The following is a 14,965-nucleotide window of genomic DNA, read 5'->3' on the forward strand; positions in this document are numbered from 1 at the left end:
CTACTCCAGCCTGGGTGACAGAGCGAGACCCTGTCTCAAAATAAATAAATAATAGAGAGACAGGGTCTCGCTCTGTGACCCAGGCTGGAGTGCTCATAGCTCCATAGCTCATAGCATGATCATAGCTCACTGTCACTTCGACCTTTGGGCTCAAGCAGTTCTTCCACCTCAGCCTCTTGAGTAGTTACGACTACAGCCATGCCCCACCACACCTGGCTGAATTTTTTTTTTTTTTTTTTTTTTTTTTTTTTTGAGACAGAGTGTCACTATGTCGCCCAGGCTGGAGTGCAGTGGCGCAATCTCGGCTCACTGCAGCCTCCGCCTCCCGGGATCAAGCAGTTCTCTGCCTCAGCCTCCCGAGTAGCTGGAATTACAGGCACCTGCCACCACGCCTGGCTAATTTTCTTATTTTTTAAGTAGAGACGGGGTTTCACCATCTTGGCCAGGCTGGTCCTGAACTCCTGACCTCATGATCTACCCACCTCTGCCTCCCAAAGTACCGGGATTACAGACATGAGCCACCATGCCCAGCCCACACCTGGCTAAGTTTCTAAAAAATTTTTGTGGAGACAGAGTCTTACTATGTTGCTTGCTGTGGTCTTGAACTGCTGGCCTCAAGCAGTCCTCCTGCCTCAGCCTCCAGAATTGCTGGGATTGCAAGCATGAGCCACAGCATTTGGCCCTTGTTCGCTTTTTACCTCTTCCTGAATGAGGTGAAATTTGGGGTGAATTTAGTAATATAAACAAATGAGTCAGAATTTTATGTAAGATATTATTACATGGATAAGAGCAGTATCTGGGATAGGTACCCAGTAAACAAAGTTTGGTATTTATTTGTATATAGAATTTACATTGAATTTTTAATTAAGCAGTAGGCCACAAAAATTATATTTTCTGAAAAATGCCCTTACCAATAAAATCTCCATACCATCCTTCCAGTCCCGCTTGATTTTAAAGAGAGGTAAAATATATATATATATATGCCTTTTTTTTTTTTTTTTTTTTTTTTTTTTTGAGATGGCGTCTTGCTCTGTGGCCCAGGCTGGAGTGCAGTGGCACTATCTCGGCTCACTGCAGCCTCCACTTCCCAGGTTCAAGTGATTCTCCTGTCTCAGCCTCCTGAGCAGCTGGGATTATAGGCACCCGCCACCATGCCCGGCTAAAATTTTTAAGCTTATTAACTGTCTGCTGATGGTTTTATTTAATTCCTGAATACACTAGAAAGACTTGGTTTTAGGCTTGCCACCTCTATGGAAATAATTTCCCTCAGGAAAGAAATAATTTTCTTTGTGTTGGGCTCTGCATTTAAGAAAACATTATTCTGTGGTTTTGAATTGGTGTTCAAAGCCTCCCATTTCTCTGTCTGAGCAGGTGGATTCAAATACCAGAGGATAAACCAACTGGCAGAGGACCTTGTAGTGTCAGCACTGGCCTTCTTCAGTTCTGTATTGTGGCATTACAGAGCCATTTCTTCTTTTTGGAATGTCCCAAGACAGCTAATTCAATTATAGATTAACATACAGAGCCAGCCACTGTTTATTGGATATATTACTTTACCCAGATAATTGGATAATAAAAATAGTCATCTTAATCTGTTGTTATAAGCTGAAGTGTCCTCCCTTTTTCCTCTCCATTTAAAACCTTTTATTTTTAGTACAAATTATATATATATATACACACACACACACACATATACATACACACAAAATTATTATTTTTTTTTTTTTTGAGATGGGGTCTCACTCAGTCACCCAGTCTGGAGTACAGTAGCGCTATCTCAACTCACTGCAACCTCCGCCTCCCAGGTTCAGGCAGTTCTCCTGCCTCAGCCTCCCAAGTAGCTGGGATTACAGGTGCATGCCACCACACCTAGCCAATTTTTTTGTATTTTTAGTAGAGACGGGGTTTCACTGTATTAGCCAGGATGATCTTGATCTCCTGACCACATGATCTGCCCGCCTTGATCACCTAAAGTGTTGGGATTACAGGCGTGAGCCACCGCGCCTGGCCAATTTATACTTTCTTAAAAGTGTATAAGTTCAGGCCAGATGCGTTGGCTCATACCTATAATCCCCAGCACTTTGGGAAGCTAAAGCAGGCAGATCACTTGAGTCCAGGAGTTCGAGACCAGCCCTGGGCAACATGGCAAAATCCCGTCTCCACAAAAAAACTGAAAAATTAGCCAGGCATGGTGGCGCGTGCCTGTAGTCCCCGGCTACTTGGGAGGCAGAGGTTGCAGTGAGCCCGGATCGTGCCAGTGTACCCCAGCCTGAATGACTGGGAGAGGGAGACCCTGTCTCAAAAAAAAAATTTTTTTTAAAGTATAGTTCAGTGGACTTTAGTATATTCATAGAGTTGTGCAACCAACACCATAATCAATTTTAGAACAGTTCCATCACCCTAAAAAGAAACTTCATACCCATTACTAGTCACTCCTGTCTCTTCTCCATTTCCTTTCTCCATTTCCTTTCTCTCCCCTACAGGGAACCACTAGTGTTACTTTCTGTCTCTATAGATTTTCTCTGGACATTAATATGTATGGATATGTGATCTCTTAAACCTGGCCTCTTTAACTTAGACATAATATTTTTATGTTTTATCCATGTTGTGGCACATACCAGTACAGCTGTCCTCAGTATTCATGAGAGATTGGCTGTGAGACCTTCTGCAAATACTAAAATCCAAGGATGATCAAGTTCTGGATATAAAATGGTGTTTTTTCTTTTTATTATTATTATACTTTAAGTTCTAGGGTACATGTGCACAATGTGCAGGTTTGTTACATATGTATACATGTGCCATGTTGGTGTGCTGCACCCATTCATTCATCATTTACATTAGGTATTTCTCCCAATGCTATCCCTCCCCTCTCCCCCAACCCCATGATAGGCCCCAGTGTGTGATGTTCCCCACCCTGTGTCCAAGTGATCTCATTGTTCAGTTTCCACCTATGAGTGAGAACATGCAGTGTTTGGTTTTCTGTCCTTGCAATAGTTTGCTCAGAATGATGGTTTCCAGCTTCATCCATGTCCCTACAAAGGACATGAACTCATCCTTTTTTATGGCTGCGTAGTGTTCCATGGTGTATATATGCCACATTTTTTAATCCAGTCTGTCATTGATGGACATTTGGGTTGGTTCCAAGTCTTTGGTATTGTGAATAGTGCCGCAGTAAACATATGTGTGCATGTGTCTTTATAGCAGCATGACTTATAATCCTTTGGGTATACACCCAGTAATGGGATGGCTGGGTCAAATGGTATTTCTAGTTCTAGGTCCTTGAGGAATCGCCACACTGTCTTCCACAATCATTGAACTAGTTTACAGTCCCACCAACAGTGTAAAAGTGTTCCTATTTCTCCACATCCTCTCCAGCATCTTTTTTTATACATAACCTACATGCATCCTCCAGTATACTTTAAATCTTTAGATTACTTGTAATATATAATACAATGTGAATGCTATGTAAATAATTGTGATACTATATTGCTTAGGGAATAGTGACCCAAAAATGTCTGTATATGTTCAGTACAGATGCATTAAGAAAAGAATCAGAATATTTTTGATCTGCCATTGGTTGAATCCGTGGATGTGTAACCCAAGAATATGGAAGGCTGACTGTACTTCATTTCTTTTTGTTTGCAAATATGTATTATAGTGTATATATACCGTATTTTGTTTATACATTGGTACATTTGGGTTGGACGTTTGGGTTGTTTCTACTTTGGGGCTATTGTGAATAAGGGTGCTATGAACATTTGTGTACAAATTCTCATGTGAATATATGTTTTCATATCTCTTGGGAGTGGAATTGCTCGGTCACATGGTAGCTTTGTTTAGCCTTCTGAGGAACTGCTAGACATGTTTTTTTTTTTTTTTTTTTTTGAGGCGGAGTCTCGCTCTTATCGCACATCCTGGGGTGCAATGGCATGATCTTGGCTCACTGCAACCTCTGCCTCCCAAGTTCAAGCGATTCTTCTGCCTCATCTTCCCAAGTAGCTTGGATTACAGGTGCCTGCCACCACACCTGGCAAATATTTTGTATTTTTTTTAATAGAGGCAGGATTTTGCTATGTTGGCCAGGCTGCTCTCAAACTCCTGACCTCAGGTGATCCACCCACCTTGGCCTCCCAAAGTGCTGGGATTATAGGCATGAGCCACCACGCCCAGCCTAATACAATTTAGAAGCATGTCTTTAAACAAAATTAAAAGTTTTGGCCTAAAGAAAGTAAATTTTGTTTACCTGCAATATTCAAACGTGAAACATTTCATCAGTGCCAGACAGAGGAGATGTTACGAACGTGAGATAATTTACTAGCATACAAATATTAACGCAATACTTGCTTTTTCAAGATTTGGATTAAGCAGTAAAGTAGAGCTGGGGGAAAGTGGAGTAGGGTTTGCACCATGACCATTTCGTCACCCATCTGTGTGCTGCTTAGAGTTTTTACAGGGAGGAATGGAGACAGTGGGACCCTGAGTGGAAGATAGGAGGCAGGATCTAATGGGGAAGAAAAAGTGAAACCAGGAGAAAAGGAGAAGAAAAATGCAGAAATGGTCTGTGTTTCAGAGAAGTCTCCTAGCATCACCTTCCCTGTGAGTGAGTGAAAATGTCTATTGCATTTTCTGTATTAGGCCATTCTTGCATTGCTGTAACAGAATACCCAAGACTGGATAATTTATAAAGAAAAGAGATTTAATTGGCTCATGGTTCTGCAGGCTGTACGGTATGATACTGGCATCTGCTCAGCTTCTGGAGAGGCCACAGGAAACTCAGTCATGGTGGAAGCACGTCACATGGCAAAAGCAGGAGAGAGCGAGGCAGGACATGCTACACACTTTTAAACGACTAGACGGCAGGAGAACTCACTCACTATCGTGAGGACAGTACCCAGAGGGATGGTGCTAATTCATGAGAGTTCCAACCCGTGATCCAATCACCTCTCACCAGGCCTCACCTCCAACGCTGGGGATTACATTTCAATATGAGATTTTGGTGAGGACACACATCCAAACCATATCACATTTGATCACAGTTTCTTCCTAATGTGTAGTTTATATTTTAACAGAAGAATTTTGTGCCTTGAAGTCACTAACATCTTCATCAGTAAGTTTTCGTTCTGTTGATATCTCTTAAAGGAGTTGTAGTCGTTCACAAAAAAATCATGTAAAGATGAAATGATACTTTGAAATTATCACAGAATCGATAATGCCCTTCTTGGGGTTGTATCACTTTATAAAAAGCATATAGTACATTTCCCCTTGTCGACTGCATTAATCAGTGCCATCATCAGTTTAAGTTTGCATGTTGCATATTCAGTCTCACCATTTGGGGAAGCTTTTGTGACTAGAACCCTAACAGGGTCATATTGTTAACTTACTTAAAGCATTAATAGTTGGTGATCATCTCCCTGTCAAAGGTGTATGTTTTTAATGAACATCTACAAATTTAGATATAATTGATGTATTATTATGCTTATCACTGAAATGCCTGATAAGATGAAATGCAGATTAAGTCCTCCATTTGTTTGACAGAGCAGGAGAGGAAAAGAAGATATGAGAAATGGTAGGGGGTGGAGGGAGGGAAGGAAGGAGCAAAAGACTAAAATAATAGGCTACTGTGCCTTATGACTCTACATAGGTTTGTCTCAGTCTTGGGGGCCAATTAGGAAGTGGATCCATGGACTTCTGGCTTTTTGCCCACTGCAGTTTTAACTTGACCCACAAATGCAAACAAACATCCTAATCACTTGACCTCTTTGGTCAAGTATGTGCCTTGCCATTTCCTTCCAAGAAAGCTGTGATGTTCTATCCCTTATTTCTCTGCATTCAGACTTGCTGTAAATTCTCTCCCACACATCCTTTTGAAGGAGAATTGCTGGACCAGAGCCAGATCTTGTGCTGCAGCTCAGCACATAGTCTGTAATGAGACATATCCCCAATCCTATGTGACATAAAGGCGATCTACTCACTTCTAGAATCCTTTGTTTCAAATACAGGTGGTTAGACAGAAGATTTAATTGGAAAGTCACTCAATGTTTTTTGTTTTTTTTTTTTTTTTTTTTTTTTTGAGACGGAGTCTTGCTCTGTCACCCAGGCTGGAGTGCAGTGGCCGGATCTCAGCTCACTGCAAGCTCCGCCTCCCGGGTTTACGCCATTCTCCTGCCTCAGCCTCCTGAGTAGCTGGGACTACAGGCGCCCGCCACCTCGCCCGGCTATTTTTTTGTATTTTTTAGTAGAGACGGGGTTTCACCGTGTTAGCCGGGATCGTCTCTCGATCTCCTGACCTCGTGATCCGCCCATCTCGGCCTCCCAAAGTGCTGGGATTACAGGCTTGAGCCACCGCGCCCGGCCACTCAATGTTTAGAATAAGTAGGAGGAGGAGAACTCCTTTCTGTAGATCTCTACACAGAATTGCTGTTCAAGTCAGATAATCAAATACCTATCCTCAAAGAAAGTAACATTTCTATGCGCAAATATCTATCGTCAAAGAACATAGCATCTCTGTGCAGGCTGTGTTAGGTGCTCCTTCTCAGTGGTCTCACAATACCCTGTACACGTGCCTCTATTGTATTTTCTAATTACCTGCCAATATGCCTTTTTCTTTTCTTTTTCTTTTTTTTTTTTCTTTTGAGATGGAACCTTGCTGTGTTGCCCATGCTGGAGTACAGTGGTGTGATCTCAGCTCACTGCAACCTCCACCTCCCAGGTTTAAATGATTCTCCTGCCTCAGCCTCCTGAATAGCTGGGACTACAGGTGCCTGCTACCACACCCAGCTAATTTTTGTATTTTTAGTAGAGACAAGATTTCTCCATGTTGGCCGGCTGGTCTTGAATTCCTGACCTCAGGTCATCCACCCGCCTTAGCCTCCCAAAGTGCTGGGATTACAGGCATGAGCCACCACGCCCGGCCTAATGTGCCTTTTTCTTTACCCGCATCCTCTATGCTAAACTTAAACTGTGAACTCTGAGAAGGAGGCTGAGTGTCTACCATTCTATTTGGCACATTGTAGATGCTGGAATAAATATTTGAGTGAATATATGAATGTTAAAAAGAGAAATAAGATTACCAAGTAATTTTCAATCCTGGTAGAACCTTTAAAACCTCTTCTTCAGTTGGCTTTGTCACCAACAATATTTTAGCACTAAAATGCAGATTTTAGTAATAAATTACATTCAGATTCACGTAGTACAGTTTAGTCAGTAAACTTTTGTTTCTCAAACTAGATCACGGCTTGAGTTCTAAAAATGAACTAGAATTTGAATGGTCTATTTTTATGGACCTTCTTAGTGATATCCCCCACCACCACCCAGCAATCCTCTTAGCTGCTTTGTCAGTCTTAAGCACACCCTATTCACTTTGCATAACTACACTGAGTCTCTGTGATGTGCACGCAGGCACTGTAACAGGAGCATGTGGCCAGACGTGGTGGCTCATGCCTGTAATCCTAGCACTTTGGGAGGCCGAGGAGAGTGGATCACGAGGTCAGGAGTTCAAGACCAGCCTGGCCAACATGGAGAAACCCCATCTCTACTAAAAACTCAAAATTAGCCAGGTGTGGTGGCACATGCCTGTAATCCCAGCTACTCGGGAGGCTGAGGCAGGAGAATTGCTTAAACCCAGTAGGCGGAGGTTGCGGTGAGCCAAGATCGCACCATCGCACTCCAGCCTGGGCAACAAGAGTGAAACTCCGTCCCCATCCCCTACCCCCCCCCCAAAAAAAGGAGCGTGTGATTTAAGAGGAGAGCAAGGCATATAAATAAAGGATTATAATATAATAAGAGCTACCATCGAAGATTGTGCAGTGTGAAATGTAAATCTAAGGTAAGGCTGTTAGAGAAAGTTTCTCTGAGAAAGTAACTTTTGGGCCTAGTCTTGAAGAATGAGGGGTTCAGATTTGAGGAAAGGAGATAAACATAACAAGAAAGGGAAACAACGTGGGAAAAACCCGGAAGCATGCAGATACAGAAATGGGAAGTATGTGTAACGGGAAGTGTTGGAAGATGAGGCTAAAGGGAGAAGGCAGACCTGAGTGGATGCCTCAAAGGCGTTTGGAATTTAATGTGTAGCCCCAAAGCGGGAAGTCATTGGAATATTTTAGACAGAGGAAGGACATGTGCTCGCTCTCTTCTCTGTCCATGTCTTCCCTTTAGAGACCTTGTTTTTCCCTATTGTCACTATTACTTTCTCTGCTAATGTTTTGTACCTACTTCCCTGCCAAGCTAATTTATTTGATTAGAGTAAAATGGTCTTAGGTTGCAGTTTAGAACATCCTAAAAATCAGGAAGTTTATGTCTCCTACCCCCTTATCACAGTACATTGTGACCCTGATTGCATTTTGTTGCTTGAGAAATTGACAACAGACCATGATCATCTTATTCCACTCTTATTGTTAAAAAGAAAAAAGAATGACACCTTCGTATATAAAAAGAATTCCATATATTCTGCTAGATTGCCAAAATGAGGGTGGACATGAAAGCAACTGAATCTGTACACTTAAGACTTAACCCTTTTTAGGCTTTTCATTTTCTGGGCCTAGATTATAAATCGGCACACAAGTCTTGAAGTCAGGAGAGCTTCTTTTCTATGGAGCTGCTAAAATGCTCCTGGCAATTGTTCTTTTCATTTTTGACCCATTGCAATGCATCCACAATTGTATGGTTGTTTGTGCAACATCGTCTTAGCCAGTCTCATAATAAACCATTCTTTGGAATTTTACAAAGATGTCATTCTTGGCACCTAAACAGAGAATCATTTGTGCCTAACCAATCATTTTCCATTTATAAATCCTGTTCAATTAGAAAGTAGTTTATGAACAGCACCCTGTTTTTTTAAATGTAATTTGAAATAGCAGGTGGCAGACTTGCATTTTCTATTACCTGGATATCTCAAGCCTTTATGCTTACTCATTGACACAGGTCTGCTAGTGAAGCCAACTGTAGAAGGTGTGGGAGGCAAGCAAGCCTGGGGGAACCCAGGGCTCATTTGGTTCATTGCTGCCACCTGCTGGGGCTTGGCTGCTGGAATGGAAAGGCTGTCCGAGAGAGCTGTAAGCCATCCTGGAGGAACCTCTGTGTAGTTCCAGTACTAATCAGCTATTATGTTTCTAGGTGACAACCTACCCGTAACTGAAAGGACTTTATGAACTCTAGAGCATTGTATCAGTCAGTGTAAAGTGGCATTAGATTATGTTGGTAGCACGTAATCTCCAGCAATGATGAGACTCAGAGAACGAAGCAACACACTAAAGACTCAAAGATCTTAGAGTATCAGAACTGGAAGAACCTTAAGCCAGATGTGGTGGAACTTTAGTATATACACATGAGTTTAGTATATACACATGAACTTTAGTATATACACACCTAGGCACTTGTTAAAATGCAGATTCCTGGGCCTAACCCAAGAGACTTTGACTCAGTAGGCCCAAGCTCAGTCTTATTTAGGTTCTGATGCAGGTAGTCTAGCACCATGCTAGAGAAGAGCGCTACCTTAAATATACGGACAAGAACTTCCTTAAATATACGGACAAGAACTTCTCAGCCATTTTTCTTTTTACTTTTTTTTTTTTTTTTTTTTTTTGAGACGGAGTCTCGCTCTGTCGCCCAGGCTGGAGTGCAGTGGCGCGATCTCGGCTCACTGCAAGCTCCACCTCCCGGGTTCACGCCATTCTCCTGCCTCAGCCTCCCGAGTAGCTGGGACTACAGGCGCCCACAACCGCGCCCGGCTAATTTTTTTTGTATTTTTTTAGTAGAGACGGGGTTTCACCGTGGTCTCGATCTCCTGACCTTGTGATCCGCCCGCCTCGGCCTCCGAAAGTGCTGGGATTACAGGCGTGAGCCACCGCGCCCGGCCATTTTTCTTATTAATGTCTCATTTCAACCAGTAAGAAAAACTACGTCTTCCATCAATGGGATGAGTCATCATCATACCGTAACTGGTTCTTTGAAGCACACGCACACAAATTATTGTTGGATTGTTTTGTTCTGCAACAACAACAAAAGAGTCGCTTTTAAATAATTATCTTGGCCGGGCGCGGTGGCTCAGGCCTGTAATCCCAGCACTTTGGGAGGGCGAAGTGGGTGGATCACCTGAGGACAGGAGTTTGAGACCAGCCTGGCCAACATGGTGAAACCCCATCTCTACTAAAAATACAAAAAATTAGCTGGGTATGGTGGCGTGCACCTGTAATCTCAGCTACTCAGGTGGCTGAGACAGGAGAATCGCTTGAACCCAGGAGGCAAAAGATTGCATTGAGCCGAGATCATGCCACTGCACTCCAGCCTGGGCAATAAGAGCAAAACTCCGTCTCAAAATAATAGTAATTATTATTATTATCTTTCTTCTCTGAGAAGGAAATTTTGTAATTTATATTGGTCAGCTTATTGTGGAATGCTTTTTGGCCTTCAGCATTGGCAAGCAAAGGTGGAGTTTCGTATTACACTTAAATAGCCATCATTTCCATGACCATAGTAATCGCTTAGTAAATGTTTATTGAATTTTTAGGGACCTAAAACACCATACTACAGACTGTTTTCTTTGGAGAAGCCAAACACAAAGCTGCATCCCTGATAGTTTTGGGGGATGTCTTATCACTTTTTTTTTTAGACAGAGTTTCGTTCTTATTGCCCAGGCTGGAGTGCAATGGCACAATCTCGGCTCACTGCAATTTCTGGGTTCAAGCGATTCTCCTGCCTCAGCCTCTCTAGTAGCTGGGATTACAGGTCCCTACCACCATGCCTGGCTAATTTTTGTATTTTTAGTAGAGACGAGATTTCACCATGGTGGCCAGGCTGGTCCTGAACTCCTGACTTTAGGTGATCCGCCCACCTCGGCCTCCCAAAGTGTTGGGATTACAGGCGTTAGCCACCAAGCCCAGCCTTATTATCACTTCTTATTCCCTTATCTGTGTTGGCAAGCTTGGATAAAGTACAAATAGAAGTAAATACAAATAACAGTTCTCCTTCTTGCATAGGAAAAAATAAGTGGGTGGCCTAATAACAAATTTGAGAACTCATCTGAGAACTGAGAATTCTGGATACCTGTCATATGCTTTCTTGATAGAATATTCTCAAAAATGTTACTCATTTTTTATATATGTTACTGCTCCTGAAACTACTGGTTTCAGTCTGTGAACTGAGTCCATTGAACTCAAGGGCAGATTACACTTGGTGTACTGTGTCACATTGAGTGAGGACCAGTAATTTTTTCGTGTATTTCATCTAGTGTTTTTTGTGGGGTTTTTTGTTGTCGTTGTTGTTTATTTTAGCTTTTAAGTTGTTGGCATTCAGGACTTTCAACCCCTTTAATGCACATGATCGTATATTTAGTGCAGTTTTTTAGTGCATTTAGTGCAGTTATCATCGCACATGTAGAATCAAAAGGCAGTTTATTGAACCTCCTTATAGAGAAATCTTGCTGAGCTTTTAGGATCATACTTTTTATGACTTGCATATGTGTTTCGGCATATCATCTTATTTTAAGTTTTGTTCCCTGCCTTTATAATCTCATTTGTTAGGGGTTTTGTTTTTGTTTTAGGTGTACCTGAAGGAAATCTTAAAAGAAATTGGTGTTCAGAATGTAAAAGGGATCCACAAAAACACATGGGAGCTGAAGCCAGAGTACAGACACTATCAAGGAGAAGAAAAGAGTGACTGAGAAGCCTCCTCGTCAGCATGCTAGTGAAACAGCTAGCGGCGATGCTGTGCTATAGGCGCTGATACTGGAAGGCTTGAACACCGTATGTTAATAATGGTTAAGTGACAATACTTTCATTTCTCTCGGTAAATTTTTTAAACCTGTAATTCTTGTAAAGTTTCTTAACTGTTTTTTTGAGGAGAAAGAACAAATTTATTTATAGACTTAACTTGTATTAAACCAGATTACTCACAATAGGAATAGGGGTTGGAGGATTAAGAGGGTTTTTCTTAAATATTAGCTTTTAATGTGTACAATTAGGAAATGTTTTTTAAATGAGGACTCTCTACCCTTGCTGGATCTGAGGAGCTGAGGTAATACAGATCCAAGGAGAATTGTATAGCAAGAAAAAAAGTCAACTACAGAAACTCTTAAAAGGAATAAAAAGCCAAAGTTCCTTATTTTGAAATTGTCAAAGAACAAAGCGGTGTTTTTCTTTTAAACAGGTGATCATGTTTCGTGTTCATACTCAACGTTAATAAAAGGAGAGCATTTAAGTTTGTAGTGAAATGGCAGTGTTCATGATTAGCTTGTTTTACCGTAGTGATACTGAGGTGAGAAACGTGCAGAATCATGGTCAATTGATGTTTCTTTTGTTTGCTTTTAAGATAATTAAAAGTAAAGTATCTTTCCAAAATTTCAAGATATGTCTCCCCCAGTCAGATTATAAACTTCTCAAAACTGGCTTGCCCCCAGAATTTTATTGCTCACCCAGCAGACATGTATTGACCAATACATGGCAAATGATACCAGCAAATCAAAAGAGGGATGTAGGGGTCCAGTGGAGACAGAAAAGGTTAGTTTCAATTCCTGGGGCATTAAAATATTGCTTTTCTCTTTCTCTTCAATTAATTTTTTAATGAAAACAATACATGTATATGTTAGTTTTTTCTAGCACAAATTATTATATATTAAGCAATCCAAAATCATACCATCAAGACCATCAAACAAAACAAAGAAGCTTAAGTAAACTAAGCACAGGGAAAAGTTGTTTTTCACTCATTCATTTTGTCAGCTGCTCCTGGATGCTGCAACCAAGAAGTAGCAAATGCTCGAGTTGCCATAGTGTTTGCAGGAAAAAAAGAAAAAAAATAATAAAAATAAACAAGGAGCAAATGCCGAAAATTGAAGAAAATGTTATATAATTAAAGCAAAGAGATACCTATCCATTGAGAAAAGCAATTTTTATATTATTTGCTTTTAGAAGCAAAGCTTTAGAATTCTGAGATTGTTAACAGCACTAAGAAGATTTTTATTCTTGTGTACACACTGGAAAATACAATTCTGAGTAAGGAGGGTGTTCCCATTCCCCACCCCACCTCAAATTGTCTTATGTACAGGAACCAAATGTGGTATGCCCATTGCCTTCTAGTTCCTGATGACTGGAAGCTCGGTGTCAGGAAGCCCATGGATAATGGTCTGATAAATCTATATGGAACTGAGAATTCTGGATACCTGCCATGTGCTTGGTTCATAGCATGGATCTTCCCCAAAACCTTTTATATATGTGGTACTGCCCTGAAACAGACTTGTGTCTCCTCTGCTGATGTCTTTTGTTTTGTGACAGTGCCTACCATATCGAATGAGGTGGCTGTGCCAGAAGAGTTTCCAGGGCAGATCTGTGTCTTATTTGAAGCTGTGCTTTGGTTTTTTTGTAAACTGGTTTCTTCTGCTTCTTTTACCCTGTTACCTCCGCACACCTGACTGCATGAGCTTGAGTCTCTTAAACACTTATCTCTTCAGTAGGATACGTAATTTAGGTGCTAGACTGATGCTGTTTCTGATTAAGTTTTTTAAATTGCTTTTTTTCGAGATGGAGTCTCTCTCTGTTGCCCAGGCTGGAGTGCAGTGGTGTGATCTTGGCTCACTGGCACCTCCGTCTCCCAGGTTCAAGCGATTCTTCTGCCTCAGCCTTCTAAGCAGCTGGGATTACAGGCACCCACCACCACAGCCAGCTAAATTTTGTATTTTTAGTAGAGACGGGGTTTCACCATGTTGGCCAGGCTGGTGTCGAACTCCTGACCTCAAGTGATCTACCCACCTCAGCCTCCCAGAATGCTGGGATTACAGGTGTGAGCCACCACGCCTGGCTTAAATTGCTTTCTTATTTAACATTAAAATGTGGCTGCTGGCCATGGAGGAGATTTTTCCTTCTACCCAGGTTCCCTTATTCTTTTTTTTCAGGACTCTCTTACTCTGACAGACTTTTGACAAAAATCAAAAAGTAGGAATCCTAAGCCCTTATAAACTGAGAGCGAGAGGAAAACAGATAAAGGAGACGCACACCTCTGGTAAGATGTCACATCATAAGACAGGAAAGCCATTTTTTTTTTTTTTTTTTTTTTGAGAGGGAGTCTCACTCTGTCGCCCAGGCTCGAGTACAGTGGTGTGATCTCGGCTCACTGCAAGCTCCGCCTCCTGGGTTCACACCATTCTCCTGCCTCAGCCTCCAGAGTAGCTGGGATTATAGGTGCCCGCCACCACGCCCGGCTAATTTTTTTTATTTTTAGTAAAGACAGGGTTTCACTGTGTTAGCAAGGATGGTCTTGATCTCCTGACCTCGTGATCCACCTCCCTCAGCCTCCCAAAGTGCTGGGATTACAGGTGTGAGCCCCCACACCTGGCCAGGAAGGCCATATTTAATAAATGATATTGTTAAACTCAACTAATACACACACTGAGGGGATGCTTTAACTGACAAAATGTAATAAGATTATAGTTGTGGCTGGCCGTGGTGGCTCATGCCTGTAATCCCAGCACTTTGGGAGGCCGAGGCAGGTGGATCACAAGGTTAGGAGTTTGAGACCAGCCTGGCCAACATGATGAAACCCCGTCTCTACTAAAAATACAAAAATAAGCCAGGTGCGGTGGCAGGCACCTGTAATCCCAGCTACTCAGGAGGCTAAGGCAGGAGAATTGCTTGAAGCCAGGAGGCAGAGGTTGCAGTGAGCTGAGATCTCACCACTACATTCCAACCTGGGTGACAGCAAGACTCCGTCTTGGGTAGGCGAGAGGGGAGATTATAGTTGCTGGGCATTGGAAAGATTTGAAATTACATGTTACCACAGTAACTTCTAAAGGGATCTGCTGGGTGCAATGGCTCACGCCTGTAATCCCAACACTTTGAGAGGCTGAGGCAGGCAGATCACCTGAGGTCAGGAGGTCAAGACCAGCCTGGCCAAAATGGTGAAACCGCGTCTCTACTAAAAATACAAAAAATCAGCTGGGCATAGTGGTGCACACCTGTAATCCCAGTTACTTGGGAGACTG

General features: G+C 42.0%; 1 protein-coding gene across 1 annotated transcript in view; it reads left to right on the top strand.

Moving 5' to 3' along the window:
* GTF2F2 (general transcription factor IIF subunit 2) overlaps nt 1-12,209 on the top strand; it is a 167,715-nt gene extending 155,506 nt beyond the window's left edge. Inside the window, 1 exon segment of the mRNA NM_001266711.2 lies at nt 11,537-12,209. Coding sequence (NP_001253640.1) covers nt 11,537-11,656 — 120 coding nt within the window. The 3' untranslated portion in view covers nt 11,657-12,209.
* The last annotated feature ends 2,756 nt before the right edge of the window (nt 12,210-14,965 follow it).

Source organism: Macaca mulatta, chromosome 17 (assembly GCF_049350105.2).
Source record: "Macaca mulatta isolate MMU2019108-1 chromosome 17, T2T-MMU8v2.0, whole genome shotgun sequence".
In the NCBI taxonomy this organism is placed as follows: domain Eukaryota; kingdom Metazoa; phylum Chordata; class Mammalia; order Primates; family Cercopithecidae; genus Macaca; species Macaca mulatta.